Below are 19,578 nucleotides of genomic sequence, written 5' to 3'. Positions count from 1 at the left end.
CTTAAATATTATTTGGTGAAAGTCCCCTTTCTCCCTATTACAGACAGGTCTTAAACTGGCTATATCTAAACTATGTTCAGAATTAAGTAGGGGTATGTTAATGGGAAGAAGTGCAGTATACTCCTAGTAGAACAAAACTATATTGCTGCCCATAGATATTTTAACAGCGACCACTGCCAGTTTTTGTTTTGGTCTGTAGTTCAGCATATTTAAGTAAATTGCATTTCATTTGGAATAAAACAGTGGCTAAGAATTGAATTGCAAATGGTGAGCGCTTAGCTTAAAGCTGTAAACCAGGAACCTTGTAAAAATGACAGCTGTTGAAACCCCTTCTTTAGTGAACCAAAAGTAAGGACTTAACAATTGAATCTTAAATAAAGTTGCTTTTTTAGAATTTTGCAAATCAAATAGCTGGTTTAGGCAATTTGCTACATTAGAAAACCAGAATTTGATTTTTGTTCGCTACGGAGGCATGCACATTTTTTACACAAATGTAAACAGGTGTTTAATGAGCCAAGTCCAGTGCAAGCATGCATGCTAAAACTATAACGCTACTTCCACTATGTTTTGCAGATAAGCAAACTTACAGTTTACTCCATCCATCCATCTAGTACAGGTATCATGTGTCTGCCTGTTCTTTTCTTGAGTCCTACTAGTGATTTGCATGTTATTCTGAACACTCTAAGGCTATGCTTGTGTAGTCTATCTTTATTGTATTCGTTGATACTTCTGTTTCTTGGAGTTTTTTTGTTGTTGCAAGCATTCTTTGATTATTTACTACAATGACTGCACCAGAGTTCTTGCTTCTTTGTAAACCACTACACAAGCAAAACATTAGGCGCCAGATTATAAGTAGCGTGCTATTTAGAGCTTTCATTTTTGAGCAAACACTGCTGGAAGTAAACTTGTACAAGTTGAAAGCAAATTGTTTGCGCACGAGGGAAAGTTGAGACATTCTAACTTAAGGACTTCTGATATTGTGTTAACTTTTTCTCCCAATAGTCTTTAATGGAGCGAGCTTAAAAAAAAAAAAAAAAAAAAAAAACTACTAACACTTATTGCTTGTGCGCTAATCCAACGTGGAGTTAGACCTACCGCGCTAAACCCGAAAATAATTATTTATATTTTACATTCCAATGTTCTACATAGTTATATAGTCGCTTAGAACTCTTGGTTATTCCTTCCGGACCGGGTGCTCAACAAAGCATCAACATCCATAAATATAGATTGCACTCTCCAGATTTAGCATCAACTTGGTTTCTTTATTATTATACTTGCATCTCCATATCTCTCTCTACCGGTTCATTCCCATCTTCTTTCAAACATGCAAAGGTCACTCCCATACTAAAAAAAAAAAAACTCCCTTGACCCTAAGTCTCCTGATAGCAAAACTCCTGGAAAAACTAGTTTACAAACCGCCTAACCCACTTCCTGTCCTCCAACTCCTTGCTTGACCCCCTGCAATCTAGATTCCGCCCAAAACACTCAACTGAGACTGCAATTACCAAGTTTTTTTTTAAACTTAATTTTTGTTAGGATTAAAAAAAAAAAGCATACAGAAAAGTTCAAATAGACAACAATTACATAAGATTTTACCCGACACCAACAATTTACATCGTCCGAAGCATATATGTAATCAGATTTTGAAATACAACTTATAACAAGAAAAAAGGCAGTTAATGATTATTATCACCATGGTTGGTGGCTCCACACAAAAAAAAAGACAAACAAAACCACCATCTTTCGGCACAAGCTCTAATCTAGCTATATATAAATCTTTGAATAAACAAACAGACAAAAATAAATACAACAAAACAAAAAAAAATTATATTTAATACATTTCTTCCTGCTCCCCCCTACACCCCTCAGCAAAGGTGCTGTCTCCAGAGCATAGGGTATTTATCTGATAATAACAATTGTAAAAAGGCCGGTGACTTACGAAAATGCCCTAGGAGCTGCAATTGAACTTCTCTAGGCTGATCTAGAATTACTTTATCCCATTTTACCATATACTTTTTTAATTTTATGTCTTCAAAGATTAATGGGTCATTACATGGTGACAAATGTGAACAATTTATAGACCGTAACCCCTCCCCCTGCAAATATATTTTGAGACCTGAAATCAGCAGGTTTATGTTCACACTCCAGAGCACATGTTTATATAGTAACTATGATGGTTAATGACCAGCCTAAATTTATAACTTCTCTTTAGGAAAGATGTTAGTTTGAGTGTTTCACAACGCTTATTCAATTGGAGTTTGTCATTTAACAATTTTTGTTTGATGTGTTCTGCTATATTTTGTGTGATTAAGATTGCTATGTATATATACATAGCAGGAGGGTGTTACCTCCTTCGTCAGACAATACAAAATTATGTTATTTTGTACTGTCTGACGAAGAAGGTAACACCCCGAAACGCAAGCGTAACTCTAGGGGGCGCTAGAAGAAATATATAAAACAATCTGTAGGATAATACTGAAGTATAGTAAAAACAATAAAAACTTAAAAATAATATAAAATGATCAGATAATAATGTATAAAGACAAAATAATAATGACAATTACAGAAAAAATGAGACATGGACTCTCATCAAATGTGATGAGATCAATATAAACAGAAAATGCAGCTTAAAACAATATATAATAAATAAATAGTATTAAGTCTCTAATAAGTTCTTATCTGTATATGATATTGATGCTCAGACAGTCCCAAGATTAGGAGGGCACTTCAGAGGTTTATTAGTCCTCCTGGGTAGCACATATATAAGATTCTCCCTTAGATCCAGAAGTCAGCTCCTTGTCACAAAACCAGTCTGGGTAAATACTCTCTCTGTGCAAAGAAAATCACAAAGACAAGGGCGCCTCCTCATGTGATATAGTTTGGACAAATGTAAAAATAGGTGAATACAGATTTTATACTCACAAGTAAAGCAGCACTCTGTTGTGCTTATAGAGACAGACTGGGAGTTCACAGTGTCCCAGTTCACTGACCAAGGCAGTGCAACAAATCACTCCAGGGTAGATTTCAATCAAGCTCAGGATCTCAGCAAAGAGTTAAAATACCATAGTTTAATGGTGCAGTAAAATACAATATAAAATGTCACAAATGTGACCGTACCAATGGATAAACAAGCAACTAGTTCCTCAGATCTGTTTCCTCAGAGAAGCCTGAGGAAACAGACAGAGATCTGAGAAACTAGTTGCTTGTTTATCCATTGTTACGGTCACATTTGTGACATTTTATATTGTATTTTACTGCACCATTAAACTATGGTATTTTAACTCTTTGCTGAGAGCCTGAGCTTGATTGAAATCTACCCTGGAGTGATTTGTTGCACTGCCTTGGTCAGTGAACTGGGACACTGTGAACTCCCAGTCTGCCTCTATAAGCACAACAGAGTGCTGCTTTACTTGTGAGTATAAAATCTGTATTCACCTATTTTTACATTTGTCCAAACTATATCACACGAGGAGGCGCCCTTGTCTTTGTGATTTTCTTTGCAGAGAGAGAGTATATATATATATATATATATATATATACTCTATAAAACACTGTAGGAGCACTTATTTTCACCTGCTTCCCACAGGTTTTCTGTGTATTGTGTTGATAATGTTTGTAATGCTTTCCTGCGGGCCTGTCACCCAGGCTGCTCTGGGGTTAACTGTCTGGGTTGCAGTTGTCTGTCAGTGTTCAGGGCTGTGGAGTTTTCTGTGGCTTAGGATGTGTACCTAGTCCAGTCTGTGAGTGCGGTCCATTCCTGTGTTTTGTATTGACATAGGGGAGGTTACAAAAGCCTGTGTCACCCTTGGAGGTTCCCAGTTGGTTTGTTTGGAAGTATGAATTGTGTGGGTGCTGGTTTAGGGTCCCAGAAAGGGGGAGAACTTGTCGTGACCCGGGGCTTGATCCTTTGGCGCCAAATGTAACTGACTTCCCCCAGTTTTGCTTTTAAACATTACTGTGAATCTGCTGGCGAATGCCAGGTTTCCTGTGTGTTGTGTGTGTGTATATATATATATATATATATATATATATATATATATATATATATATATATATATATATATAGTAAAACGAAGAAAGGTCCAGACAGGGAGCTCAAAGCAAAAGGTGAATGTTTATTGACAAATACAGTATAAAAGCTTCTAAGATTATTATTACTGGGCAAATGGCTATGATAGGCAGCAGAAAAGGGTCTGGGGTGGGCGTCTGACGCGTTTCAGCTCCTTGGGAGCCTTAATCATAGACAGAATACTGCCCTAATGCCCTATTCTGACTGATATAGACTATGCTGACTTACTATTGGATAGCCTGACCTGCCTGTGTTACTGGTGGGCGTATACCTGCTCTGGAGAACTACCTGTATAAGGTTGAATGCCTTATGCTATAGAATAGTAATTCTCTGACTTGTTTGCTTTATTATATATATGTATATAGCCTTGCTAGTACCCTGATCACCATAAACTGATAATTTAATAGATAAATAAGTGAAAGAAAAAGGTGTATACACTAATCTAATAATTGAGTTTCCGTATTCTTATATTTAATAAAGACTACTAATCTAATCGCATTGTATGGTATATATGTACAAAATTTTGTTTGTAATCATACATTTTTGCTGCTTATTATAGAAGGTAGCAACTCAGTCATATTCAACTCTCACTAATTCTAAGTTGGTGAACAGTGGGTAATATGCTAGGTACTGGATACATATTTAAATAACCTTAGAGTGGTTTTTAGTTGATGAACGGGAGGGCATGTAACCAATCACAACAACAACTGTATTATTGGATTCCTCCTTTTATCTATACTGGCTTTATATTTTGCAAATCCAAATTTTATAATGTCATAATATAGTGATGCCCTCCTATTAATCAACTCTGATTCCTAATTCAAATAAACTGAAGTGAAACTAACTAACTCAACTGAAAACATACACAAGAAAGTATTTACATTTGTATATTTTAATACTTTGATACAGATAGAGACTTTACTCGATTACTTATTTGGATATTATATTATATGAAAATATAATATGATATAATCGAAGACAGATAAGGAGAAATCCATTACCAGTGATTGATCAGATCCGTCTCAATGTTTAGACCGGATGGTTGCCGACTGCCTAGGGTGAAGATCCAGAACACCTCTTTGGCAAGGAGGTCCTTCAATCTATCTCCACCTCTAGGCTTCCTTTTTATCTGATCAATTACAGTCCAGGTGAATGTGCTTATATCTTTATTGTGCTCATCCACAAAGTGTTTGGAGGCTCCAGTGGGTGTTATTCCCCTTTCAATGTCATTTAGGTGAGCACGAATCCTCTCCCTGGCTTCACGGGAGGTGCACCCTATGTATTGCTTCTGGCATAGGCTGCATGTAATCATATAGATCACAAAAGTCGATCTACAGTTTGTACATTGTGATAATGAGTATTTGTGGTCTTGATTTCTTGAGCATTGATGGCGAAATTTGATTACCGATGGTTGTATTTCGTCTTGCTACGCAAAAGCAACCATTCTTAATATCCTCTTTAAGAAAATCATCTCCCAACAAAATTGGCAAATTTTTGCGCAATATTTTGCAAATAGAGTAGTATTGGGGACTATAGGTAGTCACAAAGGTGGGCTTCTGTCTAGCTTCCTTTGTTACTGTTCTGATCTCAAGGAGAGAGTTCCTATTGAGATGTTTGACATCATCTAGTGCTTTGTGCACCACATTGATGTCATATCCACGCTCCAACAACCTCTTGTTTAATATTTCACTTTCTGCCAGAAAGCTATCATCCTCTGAGCAGTTGCGCCGAATTCGCAAAAATTGCCCTTTGGCTATTCCATAACTGGTATGCGGAGGATGATTGCTTCTGGCATGCAAGTAGGTGTTAGACGAAATTGGTTTGACATATAGTGAGGTGCTTACTCTGTTTTCCCCTGGAAGTCCAGTTAGAACTAGATCCAAGAATGGAAGCTCATTCTTCTCAAAAGTGAAGGTAAATTGTAATCCCATTTCATTGTTATTGAGATAGTTAACAAACATTTCACTGTCTGATTGTGTACCAGACCACACAAATAGGAGATCATCGATATACCTTTTATATCCGATGATAGATCCAAAAAATGGATTTTGGTCACTGTAGATGTATTGGTGCTCCCAGTAGCCCATGAAGATGTTTGCATAGGCTGGGGCAAATTTGGCCCCCATGGCCGTGCCTCTCTTTTGTAGGTAATGATCACCCAAGAATTCAAAATAATTGTGTGTCAGTGAAAATTTCAATACTTGAAGAATGTAGCTTTTCAGGTTAGCCGAGTAATCACTAAATCTGTCAAGCATATATCGAGTGGCTAATAGGCCTTGTTCATGTGGAATGGCCGAATACAGCCCCACCACATCAATGGACAGCCATGACATATGGTCATCCCATTCGCAGGTACTCAATATGTTTAATAGGTGTTTAGTGTCCCTTAGAAAAGACGGTAGTTTGTACACCAGTGGTTGTAATAGTGATTCGAGCCAATTGCCCAAATTCTCAAGAAGTGACCCTATTCCTGAGACTATGGGCCGTCCCTTCACCTCCTCCAAGGACTTGTGTACCTTGGGGAGGTGATGGAATATCGGCACCACAGGATGTTTAGTATTCAGGAAATCAAAGGTATCATCATCTATTAAGCCTTGATACCTGCCATCATCTAGCAGGTCTAATAGTAGCGCTCCAAAAAGCCGTGTGGGGTCCCCTGGTAACTTTTCATAGACCTCATGGTCCTGAAGTTGTCTTTGTGCCTCGGAAATGTAATATTTACGGTCCAACACAACGACAGAGCCCCCTTTGTCGGACTGCTTCACTATGATGTCTTCTCTGTTCCGTAGTTTGTTCAAAGCCAATCTCTGACCCCTTGTCAGGTTGCTTTTTGTTACCTTTTGTTCCCGATCTAGTCTAACTAGATCTTCCTCCATGCGTCGTTGGAACGACTCCAGGGCAGTACCCCTACATTGAGTAGGGTAAAAAACTGACTTAGGCTTGAAGCCTTTATGAAAATCAATAGTCGCTTCCTCACTCAAGCCTTCCCTCTCCAATGTATAGAGACTTAAAAAGTCACTAGCCTCTGTTATGTTGAAATAATCATGTTGCGGGGTAGTGTCTGGAGCTATGGTACCTATATCCTCAGTGGGGTTGATTCTATAGAACTTATTTAGTGTGAGACTGCGAATGAACCTGTTCAAATCTAGCAGTGTATTGAAGACATTGAATTTAGTGGATGGTACAAAATTAAGGCCTAAACTGAGCACTTCTTCCTCTGGTTTAGTTAGTGGGACACTGGATAAATTGATCACATTTGATCCCTGTATCTGTTGCCCTGCCTGCCTCTCCTTAGTGGGTATTGTTCCCTCTTTTGGCCCTGTCTGAGTATTCCTCTTCCTCCTCCTTCTTCTTGGCCTAGTGGCACTTGAAAAACCTGCTGGCCTACTTTAGGATCCACCTTAGGGGTAACCTGTGCCTTTTTATATTTGTTACCCCTAGGTGGTTTTGGAGGATCTGACTGATTGGTGTTAACAAGTGCACCTATTGGCTCATATGTTTGTGTGGAAGGTGTAGTATCAGGAAGTGGAATATTTGCATGGGTCAACTGGGGAATTGGGGGGGCTGTATGGGTTGTGACCACTGTCATCTGGCCGGATGCTCCACCATCATCTTCTGAGGACTGTTCGCTGGTCATGAAATTGACAAAGTCCTGCAAATCATCGTCCTCATTTGACTCAGGGTCAGTATCAGAGAAAGAAACTCGTTTTTGAGGCTTATTATCTCCTTTTCCCTGGAGCATCTTTTTATTTCCCTGTTTTCTTCTTGGGAATTTCCTTGATTTCCAGTTGTATACTCTGTGACTCTTATAGTCCTCTGAATCTCTAGTGTATTTCTTATATTTGATGTTATCCAATTCCTTCTTTGCTTTATCCACTGTGGATTGTAAGATTCCATCTAATTTAGGGTAATCGGGATGATCCATAAATGTATTAAGGTCCCTCTGTACTTCTTCTATATGTTCTCTTGCTTCAGACAGTTTTTTATCCTTATGTTGTATAATGAGTGCCATCAGTCGGAGAGAGCATTCTGATAGAATCACATTCCATTCCTGAATGAACTTATCATCTGGAATCAGAAAGGTAGGGTATTTCCTCAAGCGTAAGCCCCTAGGAATCATTGCTAGGGACATATATTTCTCTAGTGAACGTTTGTCCCACCATAGTTTGTATTCACTAAGCAGGGCCCTCTCCATAGACATAAAGGCATCACTGATATCAATCATATCCAGTTTATTCTCAAAAGTCTCTTCTAAGGAAGGTCTGTTACCCTCAAAGTTAGCAATCGTCTGCATTGAATAGAAATGTTGAGCCATTTTGCCTAATTATTAATATAATCTATTATGGAGCTTTTATACAAATTATAATTGTGCTTATTTATCACTTTCTCAACTGTATAAGCAAACAATAAATGTCCATGTAACAACATGTGAAAGTTTTCCTGTGGCTTTGTAAAGGCAATAAGTAATATTACTGGATCCTGCCCGGTGACTGCTGTGAGTGATTACTTGTAATGAAAATAGAGAACTAGAAGATTCAGTCTCATACGGGTAGGTCCTGTTTACTTTATTTCAACTTGGGTATGCATGCTCTTGTTGGAGTACATTGTGGACATTAATCAGTGAGACAGTGGAAACATGTGGTGGCAAAAATACTATTATGGGTTGTGTGCCGAACAAGCCTATACGGATTAACTATCAAAACTTTAATCAAAATTCAGCCTTATGAAGCATAGAAAATTGTGTATAAGTATCCGTATTGTGCGGTACCTGCTAACCCGGTATGTGCCCCACTCCTGTTTCTTCTCCCGGATCTGTCCGCTGATGCGCTGTATTACTCCCGGCTCTGTGAGCCCTCAGCGTGTGCTTACAGCGTGTGTCCTCAGCGTGTACTTGCAGCGTGTGTCCTCCGTCTGCTGCTGATGACGTCACTCCTTAGTCTCAGCATGCGCGTGTATTCCAAACAGCGCTCGCGTCCCAAGAGTATTGTTGCCAAAGGAAAGGAAGGAAATTCACTGCCAAGCTTTGTCCGTAATAGCGATCTCCATCGCTGTGAAACTGTAGTAAAACGAAGAAAGGTCCAGACAGGGACTCTATAAAACACTGTAGGAGCACTTATTTTCACCTGTAATTAAATAATGATTACTGGATTTGTTTGCATTTTTGTTAGAATGATAGAATGTTTAATTTTGTTCCAATGACAACTACCTTGGCAGGTTTTTTTTTGCAGGGGGAAGGGTAATGACTATAATTTTTTTACATTTGTCACCACGTCAGTTGGTCTGATGAAGGGGTGACTACTCCGAATGTCAAAAGCATGAATTACAATAAAGATTATCACCTTCACTTAAAGCCAGAGAGTGCTGTCTCATTTCTGTGCTATTTGGATCTATTCTGGCACCCTGGTATTGTGGGACTTTTCTGCGAGAGTGCACCTACTTGAGGATTTATATATTTTTATTTAAAAATACAAAGTAAATGTTTTACTATGTGAAGAACAATGGAATATAAAATATTTAGAGTAAATCCACAGTAAAACAATGATCTTTAAATATTAAAATTGAATAACAATTATTTTTCGTGTTTTAAGGTATTTGAGTGGAAAGGGTTCCAAAGTGTGAATGTGTGTTTGTTTATATATATATATATACACAATATATAGCCCTCTCCACTTAAACATCTTGTCATATAGCATATACATTTTAACCCTTATAAAATATATATTTTTATCAGATAGTGTATATATGAGTATAACACTTTATTTAAATGTATTTATGTTGTGTTTGGTACACTTTTTTTTAACTCTTATCCTTTACACTAGGTCTCCACTCGCGCTAATCAGACGCCCACAAATGTGTTTACTCTCAATTAATAATACATGCACAAGTTAGCATGGGCGCAATATTTATCGGGGCCCCTGCTAACAATAGCACACCACTTGTAATCTAGCCCTAGGTGTGTCAAGATTAACTATGTCTCTTATAGTCAGTCGGTTTATTGATCTTTTTGTCCTGATGATAACTAGCTTTACTGGTATTAACACTTTGTTGCTGTTATTGCAAACATCACTCACTGAACGTCTAAAGCTTTTTTTTTGTTTCGCTAGGAGAGGACAAAGTCTAATTACTTGTTGGCCCCATAAATTCATAATCATTGTCTCATTTCAAGTCCTATAGCATCATTCAAATTCATATGAATGCACTTTAAATTCCCACCTGTGATGACTTATGTGGTTTCATTTTGAATAGGACAAAATGGGTTTATCAGTAAATACAAATCTTATGTAGAAATACAGAAGCTGACCTTGAGTCGCGTTAAATGAAAGTGGTAAATAAGGTCAAATAAAGATGTTTTTTAATTTATGTTCAGAGCTCCATTGTCATTTGATTTTGAACTGAATTAAAGGACTCCTGCCTTTCCTTCATTATTTGCTTGCCTCAAGTACTGTACATTGATTGCATTTTAATGCCATCTCTCACTGTGTTTTTTCCTATCACTGGCTTGTTTCTATTGCATCAAATGAAAGAAACCTTATTAAAGTCTCTACTGTATGATGTTGTTAAAATTGGACAGACACTTATCACCTGTTTAAATGTTGGAATCAATAATATTTTTCTTACTTATACTTTCAATTATTTTTTTTGCAACATTTGCTGTTTTGTATTTGTAGATTTACTTTTTTTTTTTTTTTTTTTTTTTTACATTTTCATTAAAGTCACAAATTGCTCTAAACCAGTGATTGTCAAGGGACATTCCGGTCAAAATTTTAATGAAAATAGATGAATTACATCATTGAATAGAAACAATAAAGACGTGTAGGCAAAAATGCTGCTAGTAAAAGTTATCACTATTGTAATGTTAAGATATCTCTCTGCATGTGCATGTGAAGCATAGCTAGATATTGTCAGTGCACCAGCATGTTAAATACTGCAGCTGCACCAGTGGGGCTTGTATCATGTCACCAATTAACAAATCGAGTCATTACCAAATGGTAAAAACGCTGAGCAAGTGCTGTATTTAAAATGCTGCTTCACAGTGCATACTTAAAGGGAAATTAAACACCAATTACCATTTTTTTTTCATGATTCAGATAGAGCATGTGGTTTTAAACAACTTTCTAATTCACTTCTATTATCAAATTTGCTTCATTCTCGTATCCTTTGTTGAAGGAGCAGCAATGCACTACTAGGAGCTAGCTGAACACATCTGGTGAACTAATAAAAATACATATTTATGTGCAGCCACCAGTCAGCAGCTAACTCCTATTGCTGCTCTTGGCCCTACCTAGGTATGCTTTTCAACTAAGGCTACCAAGAGAATGAAGCAAAGTAGATAATAGAAGTAAAATGGAAAGCTGTTTAAAACCACATGTTCTGTCTGAATCATGATAGAAAATGTTGGGTTTCATGTCCCTTTAACCCCTTAAGGACAAGGCCATTTTTCAATTTCTTTCCCTTAAAGGGACACTAAACCCAAACATTTTCTTTTATGATTCGGGTAGAGCAAACAATTTTAAACTACATTCCAATTTACTTCTATTAACTAATTTGCTTAATTCTTTATATATCCTTTGTTGAAGAAATAGCAATGCACACAGGTGAGCCAATCACACGGGGCATCTATGTGCAGCCACCAAGCAGCAGCTACTGAGCCTATCTAGATATGCTTTTCAGCAAATGATATCAAGAGAATGAAGCAAATTAGCTAATTGAAGTAAATTAGAAAATTTCTGCTGTGTTTGTGTTTAGCTGTAATTTTCCTCTTACTCATTTACTGTACCCACACATATTACATATTATATACCGTTTTTCTCGCCATTAAATGGACTTTCTAAAGATACCATTATTGTCATCACATCTTATAATTTACTATTAAAAACTCATAAAATATGAGGAAAAAATTGAAAAAAACAATGTTTTTTAACTTTGACCCCCAAAATCTGTTACACATCTACAATCACCAAAAAACACTCATGCTAAATAGTTTCTAAATTTTGTCCTGAGTTTAGAAATACCCAATGTTTACATGTTCTTTGCTTTTTTTTGCAAGTTATAGGGCCATAAGTACAAGTAGCACTTTGCTATTTCCAAACCCTTTTTTTTTCTCAAAATTAGCGCTAGTTACGTTGTAATGCTGATATCTGTCAGGTATACCTGAATATCCCTTGACATGGGTGTATATTTTTATTTAGAAGACAACACAAAGTATTGATCTAGGCCCATTTTGGTATATTTCATGCCACCATTTCACTTTATTTGAAAAAAAACCCAGACTTACTTGCCCATTTGTTGATGCTCTAAAGAAAGAAATCTTTTTCTTACAAAGAAAAACCACAACACTTGTGTCTTGTTCTCTTTGTATTTTTTGTTGAAAAGCAGGGACATAAGCTTAGGAGCCAGCCCATTTCTGGAGCACTATATGGCAGCAGTTTTGCAAGAATGTTATCCATTTGCACTATTTCCCGCCATGTAGTGCTCCAGATGCCTACCTAGGTATCTGTTCAACACAGAATATCATGGGAACAAAGCACATTTTATAATAAAAGTAAATTGGAAACTTTTTTTAAATGGTTTGTTTTGTCTGAATCACACAATAAACTTTTGGGGTTTCATATCTCTTTAAATACTCTTGAAATAGTTGCATCTTTTTATTGGAAGCACTTTTGCTAATAATCTATATTATAAAAACTGATCTTAATGCACGTGGATTCTGATTTTGGCTGGACTATCCCTTTAAGCGTTTGACATGCCGGGATGTTACAGCCATGTGAGGGTACAAAAGAGAAAATGATTGCTTGTAATATGTGCGAGTTTATAGCATTTACCCAAATCTGGAATTCTCTAGAGCAGTTTGTTAACATTTATAAATATTATTAATAGTTTTAAGTTAAAATATTGAATCTTACTATAAACTGTAGCTTTTTGTTAGTCTCCAAAAAGGACAGTGTATGTCCGTATGCAGATTCCCACAGTCTGCATCTGATTGGTTGTCATGCAGAACCTAAATTAATCATTTACAGCTTCAAAAGAATAGTAAACACCAAAAATGTTATTGTTTAAAAAGATAGATAATCCCTTTATTTACCATTCCCCAGTTTTCCATAACCAACACTGTTATAGAAATATATACGTTTTACCTCTGTAATTACCTTGTATCTAAGCTTCTGCATACTGCGCACTTATCTCAGATCTTTTGACAGACTTGTATTTCAGGCAATTAGTGCTGACTCTTAAATAACTCCTCTTGCGTGAGCAAAATGTTAGTTATATGGAACACATGAACTAACGCCCTCTAGCTGTGAAAAACTATCAAATGCATTCAGATAAGAGGCGGCCTTAAAGGCTTTAGAAATTAGCAAATGAGCCTACCTAGGTTTGTCTTTCAACTAAGAATACCAAGAGAACAAAGCATATTTGATGATAAAAGTAAATTAGAAAGTTGTTAAAAATTGCATGCCCTATCTGAATCATGAAAGTTTAATTTGGACTTTACTATCCCTTTAATATTACATTTATAACATACAGAACTCTGACTTTTAAGAACTGTTTATTTCACTTTATAAGACTTACATAACATTTTAAAAGGGGTTTTGTTTATTTTATTCTGCTTTTTGTTTTGTAGGTGTTGGAACGATTACAACAGCGTGGATTTGAGATTGTGGGCTCATGTGGTGGGGGAGTTGACTCTTCTCAGTTTAGTGAATATGTACTAAGGCGAGAACTGAAAAGGACATCTCGTGCACCCTCTGTCATTCGAATAAAACAGGAGCCACTAGACTGAATGGACTTATTTCTTATGCAAAATGGGACAGTTTATGTGCAGTTGGGATAACAACGTCCCACAATCTACACTGAAAAAGACATTTTAGCTGTAATTACGCAGCAGCAGCATCAGGAATCCATGCGCGGACAGCAACTGCAAGATTAGGGATAAATTTCATATATAAAAATGCTGGACAGCTACTGTGGTACTCACAAGTTCCATTTGAGACTGTGCACATCCATACTTACAATACAAATCTGTACTTTCATACGAAGCATCATTTTTATTGCTGTTGTAAAAACCCTTCTTCATCAGAAGGTCTTAAGGCACAAAACAACCACTACGTTTTTTTATTTTTAATTATTTTGTTAATATTTTATTTTGAAACTTAACATTAAAGGGCAATGGTTTGTTAATAGTTTTTATGGTAGCTCTTAAAGGTAGAGGCAATGCTTACAGTTCTCTCTTTCTTTGTATAGACTAGGGTGAGATTTCATTAGAAAATAAACATCACATTAGCAGTCGATATGTACCCCCTTGTGGTAAGGAAATAATATGTTACACTTGCTTTATAGTCTTGCCTTGTCTCCTGTATATAACACTAGCATCACTGAAGAAATAATCATTTATAGCACTTTCCAATGTATCTATTTTGGCCATAAATAACTTAAAGGGACAGTCTATTCCAGATTTTGTATTGTTTAAAGGATAGATAATCCCTTTATTTCTCATTCCCCAGTTTTGCATAACCAACACTGTTATATTAATATACTTTTTATCCCTGTGATTACCTTGTATCTAAGCTTGTGCAGACTGCCTTCTTATTTCAGTTCTTTTGACAGACTTGCATTTTAGCCCATCAGTGATGACTCACAAATAACTCCACGTGAGTGAGCACAATGTTATCTATATAGCACACAGGAACTAGCTCTATCTAGCTGTGAAAAACAGTCAAAATGCACTGGGATAAGAGGCGGCATTCAAAGGCATAGACATTAGTATATGAACCTACCTAAATTTATCTTTCAACAAATAATACCAACAGAAAAAAGCAAATTTGATGATAAAAGTAAACTGGAAAATTGTTTGAAATTGCATGCCCTATCTAAATCATGAAAGTTTAATTTTGCCTATACTGTCCCTTTAAAGGACATAATCAAATATTTTTTAATCATATGAAATAGCAGCAGTTAAATATGTAAAAATATTGTTACATACAAAAAAGTTATTCAAATTTATGTTAGTGATGCTTTAAGTGACGCTATCAGGAAGTGCATATTGGTGTACAACTGATACCTATTGTTTAAAAGCTGTCAGGCACTCTCACAGAAAAAGTAGGTTTATTCAGAACAGGAACATGAAAAAAAGAAAGCACTGTAATATATTAAAAAAATGGGGAAATACTCTTTTAGATGGAACAGATATATTTTTAGTACAATGTCTCTTTACGATTATATTTTACTTTCTAAAGTTTTCTGTTTCTATTAAGGTCACCCAGGATAAGGTCAGTACATATTATAACATATTTCAGTTGTAAAAACTGAATATTCTTTCTCACCAGACATTTTGCAGGAAAGACAATTGTCTAGGACACTGGTCTCAAATAGTCTAACAGGCCTGGTCTTATGTAATGATTAGTTGATTTGTGCGTCAGTCAAGAAAAACCTTAAAATATTACCTGTTAGTTTCCATTAGGGCTAAAGTTAAGAAACACTGGTTAGTAGCAACACAGTAATTTATATCTTTGCATTCTGTTGGGATATAATCAACTGGATTTCCATAATAGCAGTATTTCAAAGACAGCCCTTTCATGTAAAGGTAAACATAAATAATTGTATGTATGTAAACATAACCTCTACCATCACAGGCTACCCTACAAACTGGTGACTGGGCTCCAGACTTCTGCTGCAAAAGATGTCTCCTATAAAATAAAAATGTTCAACTCCATTATAGAATACGTATATATTTACTGATAACATGTTTAATGTCCATCCCTTGTTTTTGCATTGAAAAACAAATAATTTGTATCTGATCTGTCATTTGCTACAAAGTCTTCTTTTGCTTTCATCATATTTGCTTTGCGAAGTTCATTCCTTGCTTCTCATGGCTCGTGGAATTCTTTCTTTAGGGTTCAGTGGATATATCACAAAACAATTCCTATGGAACTCCCTAATTTATGAAGATTGCACACAGTGTTTCTGCTAAAGTTGTACATGTTTTTTAGGTCATATCCGGAATTAAAAAAAAAGTTTCAATATAATTATGTTGTTAACAAATATTAAATACCCCAATGTAACTATTGTTTCCTTTAAAAATGGTTACTTGAAATATAGGCCTCATTACAATCCTTCAGAATTCCTGAATGAAAACATTGCATGGCAGCCTGGGTAATATTTGGCTTAATTTTTAAAGCTATTATAATCCATTAGATTTGGTTTTGGTAAAACGCCATAATCAGTCAATAATAAAAAAAAATCGAGTGAAAAACAAATTACAAAAAATGGGTACATCACAAGCTTTTCAAAGTTTGTTTGCAAGAATATTTTACAATACAAGACATGCAGCAAGCCAAAGAAACCAAAGGCAGCTATTTCAGTATTGTATAAACCTACTTTGATTAAAAGCATTTTTTTTTTGGGGGGGGGGGGGTTACGTGAAAATGAATACAAATTTATAATTTCATAAAATTTTGAGAAATGTTATAATTAACATTTTTAAATATCTAAACATTTATTTGCAACCATAAATTGAGTGTATTTGAGTACGATTCATTTTTTAAAAGCGTGATATGATTTTATATTTAAAATTTTTATTAAATGAATGTGAACTGAGAATGCCCACTTTTTTAACATTGCAAAAATAGCTACACTAACAGCCAATATATTCCACTAGAAAAAAAAAGGCCAACATACTTTTAAGAGGTTAAAGATGCATAATTTGAAATGTTCAAATTTCCTGCAAAAAGCTCCTGGGAAATTGTTGTATGATGAATAGAATATTGTGCAGAATGGTCCCTGTGCAAAGTTTAGGGTTGTTATCTCACTACAATTGCCTTTGAAAAGCTTGTGAGCCCATTACTACAGGGATTTCAAAGTAATTGCAATAGATTTGAATCCCTGAAAGAAGCCATGCACAACCTATTGCACACAATTTCTGTCTGGAAAGGGGACCTTTATTGGATAAATGGTTCATTCCTAAAACTTGCTATTGCTGGCACTGCTTTGCAAAGAGAAAGTCTTAATTTATATTAATTTACTTTCTTTCCATGATATTTAGTTACTGTAATAGTGAAAAAAGCCCTAATATGTTTCAGTCAAGTTACTTTGCGTCACAAATAAATAATAGATTCCAAAAACATATACTAAAAATAATGGTTTAATGTATTTGAGTTTGATCATTTATGAATCAGTCATGTTACCACTACCAATAATAATAATGAATACGTCTTCAACATTGATACATATTGCTAGACTCAAAATAAATTATGTGATATAAAAATATTGTATTTAAAGGGACTTGAAAGCTATTTTTTCTTTCTTTTATGAATTGGATAGAGAATATGATTTTAAACATCTTTCTAATTTACTTCTATTATCTATTTGTTGAAGAGTCAATAACATGAAGCATAGATGTGCAGCCACCAATCAGCAGACCCTGAGTCTATCTATATATGATTTTCAACAAAGGATACCAAGAGAACAAAACAGATCAAAAATAAATTTGAACATTGTTTAAAATTGTCCCTTTAAATACAGGTGCAAAATCAATTTGTAGTATTACATTATGTTTTAAAAACTGAACTGTTTTGATCTATAATGTATTGTAAAGACCAACAACAGAAAATACTGTACCTCTTTGGAGAAAGACTGACATCTCAATTAGATTTGACATTATTTAATTCCTTGTTGAAGAGCTCATTTCTTGTACATGTTTAAGTTCCTAATAGCGTCCTTAAAGGGATAACACACACTGTTTAATTCCCCATAAAATAATTATGTGTAGAAAATATTTTGCAATGAACTTTTTGTTATTTATTTTGATTGGTTTTCCTTTAACCTTTTAACGTCGTTATGCCGTTCTATTCCGTCATATTTACACTGGGCTTTAAAGCCGCTATGACGGAATAGAACGTCATATCAAACGGCTGTCCTGAAGCCTTCTGCGCTTCAAGGAATTGATCGCGGTCTGGAGGGCGTTCCTAGGGTTGTAGGGACGCCCCCCCAGATGCGATCCAATAATTGAAATCTCGCGATCGTATGCACGATCGCGTAGTTTCAATTTGTCTACATCGGAACAGCTGTTCCGATGTAGACACTTTAACCCTGTCACGAAAGGGTTAATTACCAATGATTAATTTAAAAATTAAGCTTTTAGGGCCTGAAATCAAGTAAAATGTGATGATATATAAATTGAAAGCAGAACTGTATTACCAGTGGTTTAGAAATTCTATCAGCCAATGGCTATCACTATGAAATACACAACAGATACTGCTAAATTAGATCCAAATTAAATGTAAACAGGTTTTTTATTTTTTTGAGTCAATAACCATTACTTAAATAGTATTGTAAAGCCGTGTTCTTAATAACTTTGCTCACAAATTCCTCATAAAGAATACTATTTGTGTTAGAGGTGCAGATATACCCGATGGAGATGCATTTACAAACTTTATGTAAACCTAATGCCATATTAGCTCAATTGGATATGGTTTAAGTGGAAAATACAACTATCTTGAGATGACATCCTTTTGGGAACACCTGCAATAGGGGGCGCAGCAAGAAAGAGTTTTTATTCCTTACGAGCAAGCAAATCGTGGAATTAGGAACCATGGCACATTTATGCAAATCATGATGGATTCAGCCCCATAATTAAATATAAATATGAGTTGTCAGTCCTTCTTTAAAATACAATACTTATTAGACATTTGAAGACCGTTAAAAAATCTTATATCTCATGCTTATAATAGCAACCAAAATAGTTGTTTATTGCATAAAATGCACATTTACCTGTATTACCCTGCATTGCTAGATGGGGAAAAACTTACAGAATGAAAAACATAAAAAATAAAACTAATTTATAGAGCATTGGAACAATAGTTGATTATGAAATGAATGGCATAACATTTCAGGAAAATCTAATTAATGAGGGTAAACTAGCATTACAAAGTTTTTAGTATGTTTGAGCCTGAAGGGGTTGTTGCTTTAAAATCCACATTAAAGCATTTAAAGAGTTTATTTTGTGTGTTTTTTTGTTTGTTATAGCAACAGGATACTTATCTGGATAAGTCACGCTGGTTTGTAAAATACATTCATTTTAAAACATTTATTCCATTCTTTTTGTAATTGTTATTCAAGACAAAACTTGACTTTTGTATACATTATAAAAATGTACTCCTTACTGCCAGAAAAGTGGTGTGTGTTTGTCTTATTTCAGAAACAAAATGATGCAAATCACTTTACATATTATATTAAGCTGTTTGATACCCTAAATATTTAAATTACAAATTGCCTCTTAGTATCAGAATAGACCCAAAACACTGTGCTACAAGAAATCACTTGCAATCTCCTGTGAGTTGAGATTCTTACCTTTATGTTTATGTAAATGTTATATCTTCACCTTCCTCTTGTTTTTTTGTGCTAAATTCTGTAAACATTTATAAACTGAAGCCAAATGGTTTAAAAAAATGTTTTAATAGGTCTCTACCATCTACAAATGGACATTGCACTATAATCCACTTCTTCTGCATATATCA

General features: G+C 35.4%; 1 protein-coding gene across 3 annotated transcripts in view; it reads left to right on the top strand.

Annotated features, from left to right (window-relative positions):
* Window positions 1-19,234, top strand: part of KCTD1 (potassium channel tetramerization domain containing 1) — a 416,307-nt gene extending 397,073 nt beyond the window's left edge. For all 3 annotated transcript variants that reach the window (XM_053714994.1, XM_053714995.1, XM_053714993.1), the window contains exon 5: window positions 13,689-19,234. In XM_053714994.1, the coding sequence (XP_053570969.1) occupies window positions 13,689-13,847 (159 nt within the window). In that variant the 3' untranslated portion in view covers window positions 13,848-19,234. The remainder of the gene's footprint in view (window positions 1-13,688) is intronic.
* The last annotated feature ends 344 nt before the right edge of the window (window positions 19,235-19,578 follow it).

Source organism: Bombina bombina, chromosome 5 (genome assembly GCF_027579735.1).
Source record: "Bombina bombina isolate aBomBom1 chromosome 5, aBomBom1.pri, whole genome shotgun sequence".
NCBI classification, from domain to species: Eukaryota; Metazoa; Chordata; class Amphibia; order Anura; family Bombinatoridae; genus Bombina; species Bombina bombina.
The sequence above is the reverse complement of the archived record's forward strand: the minus strand, read 5'-3'. Positions and strand labels throughout refer to the sequence as shown.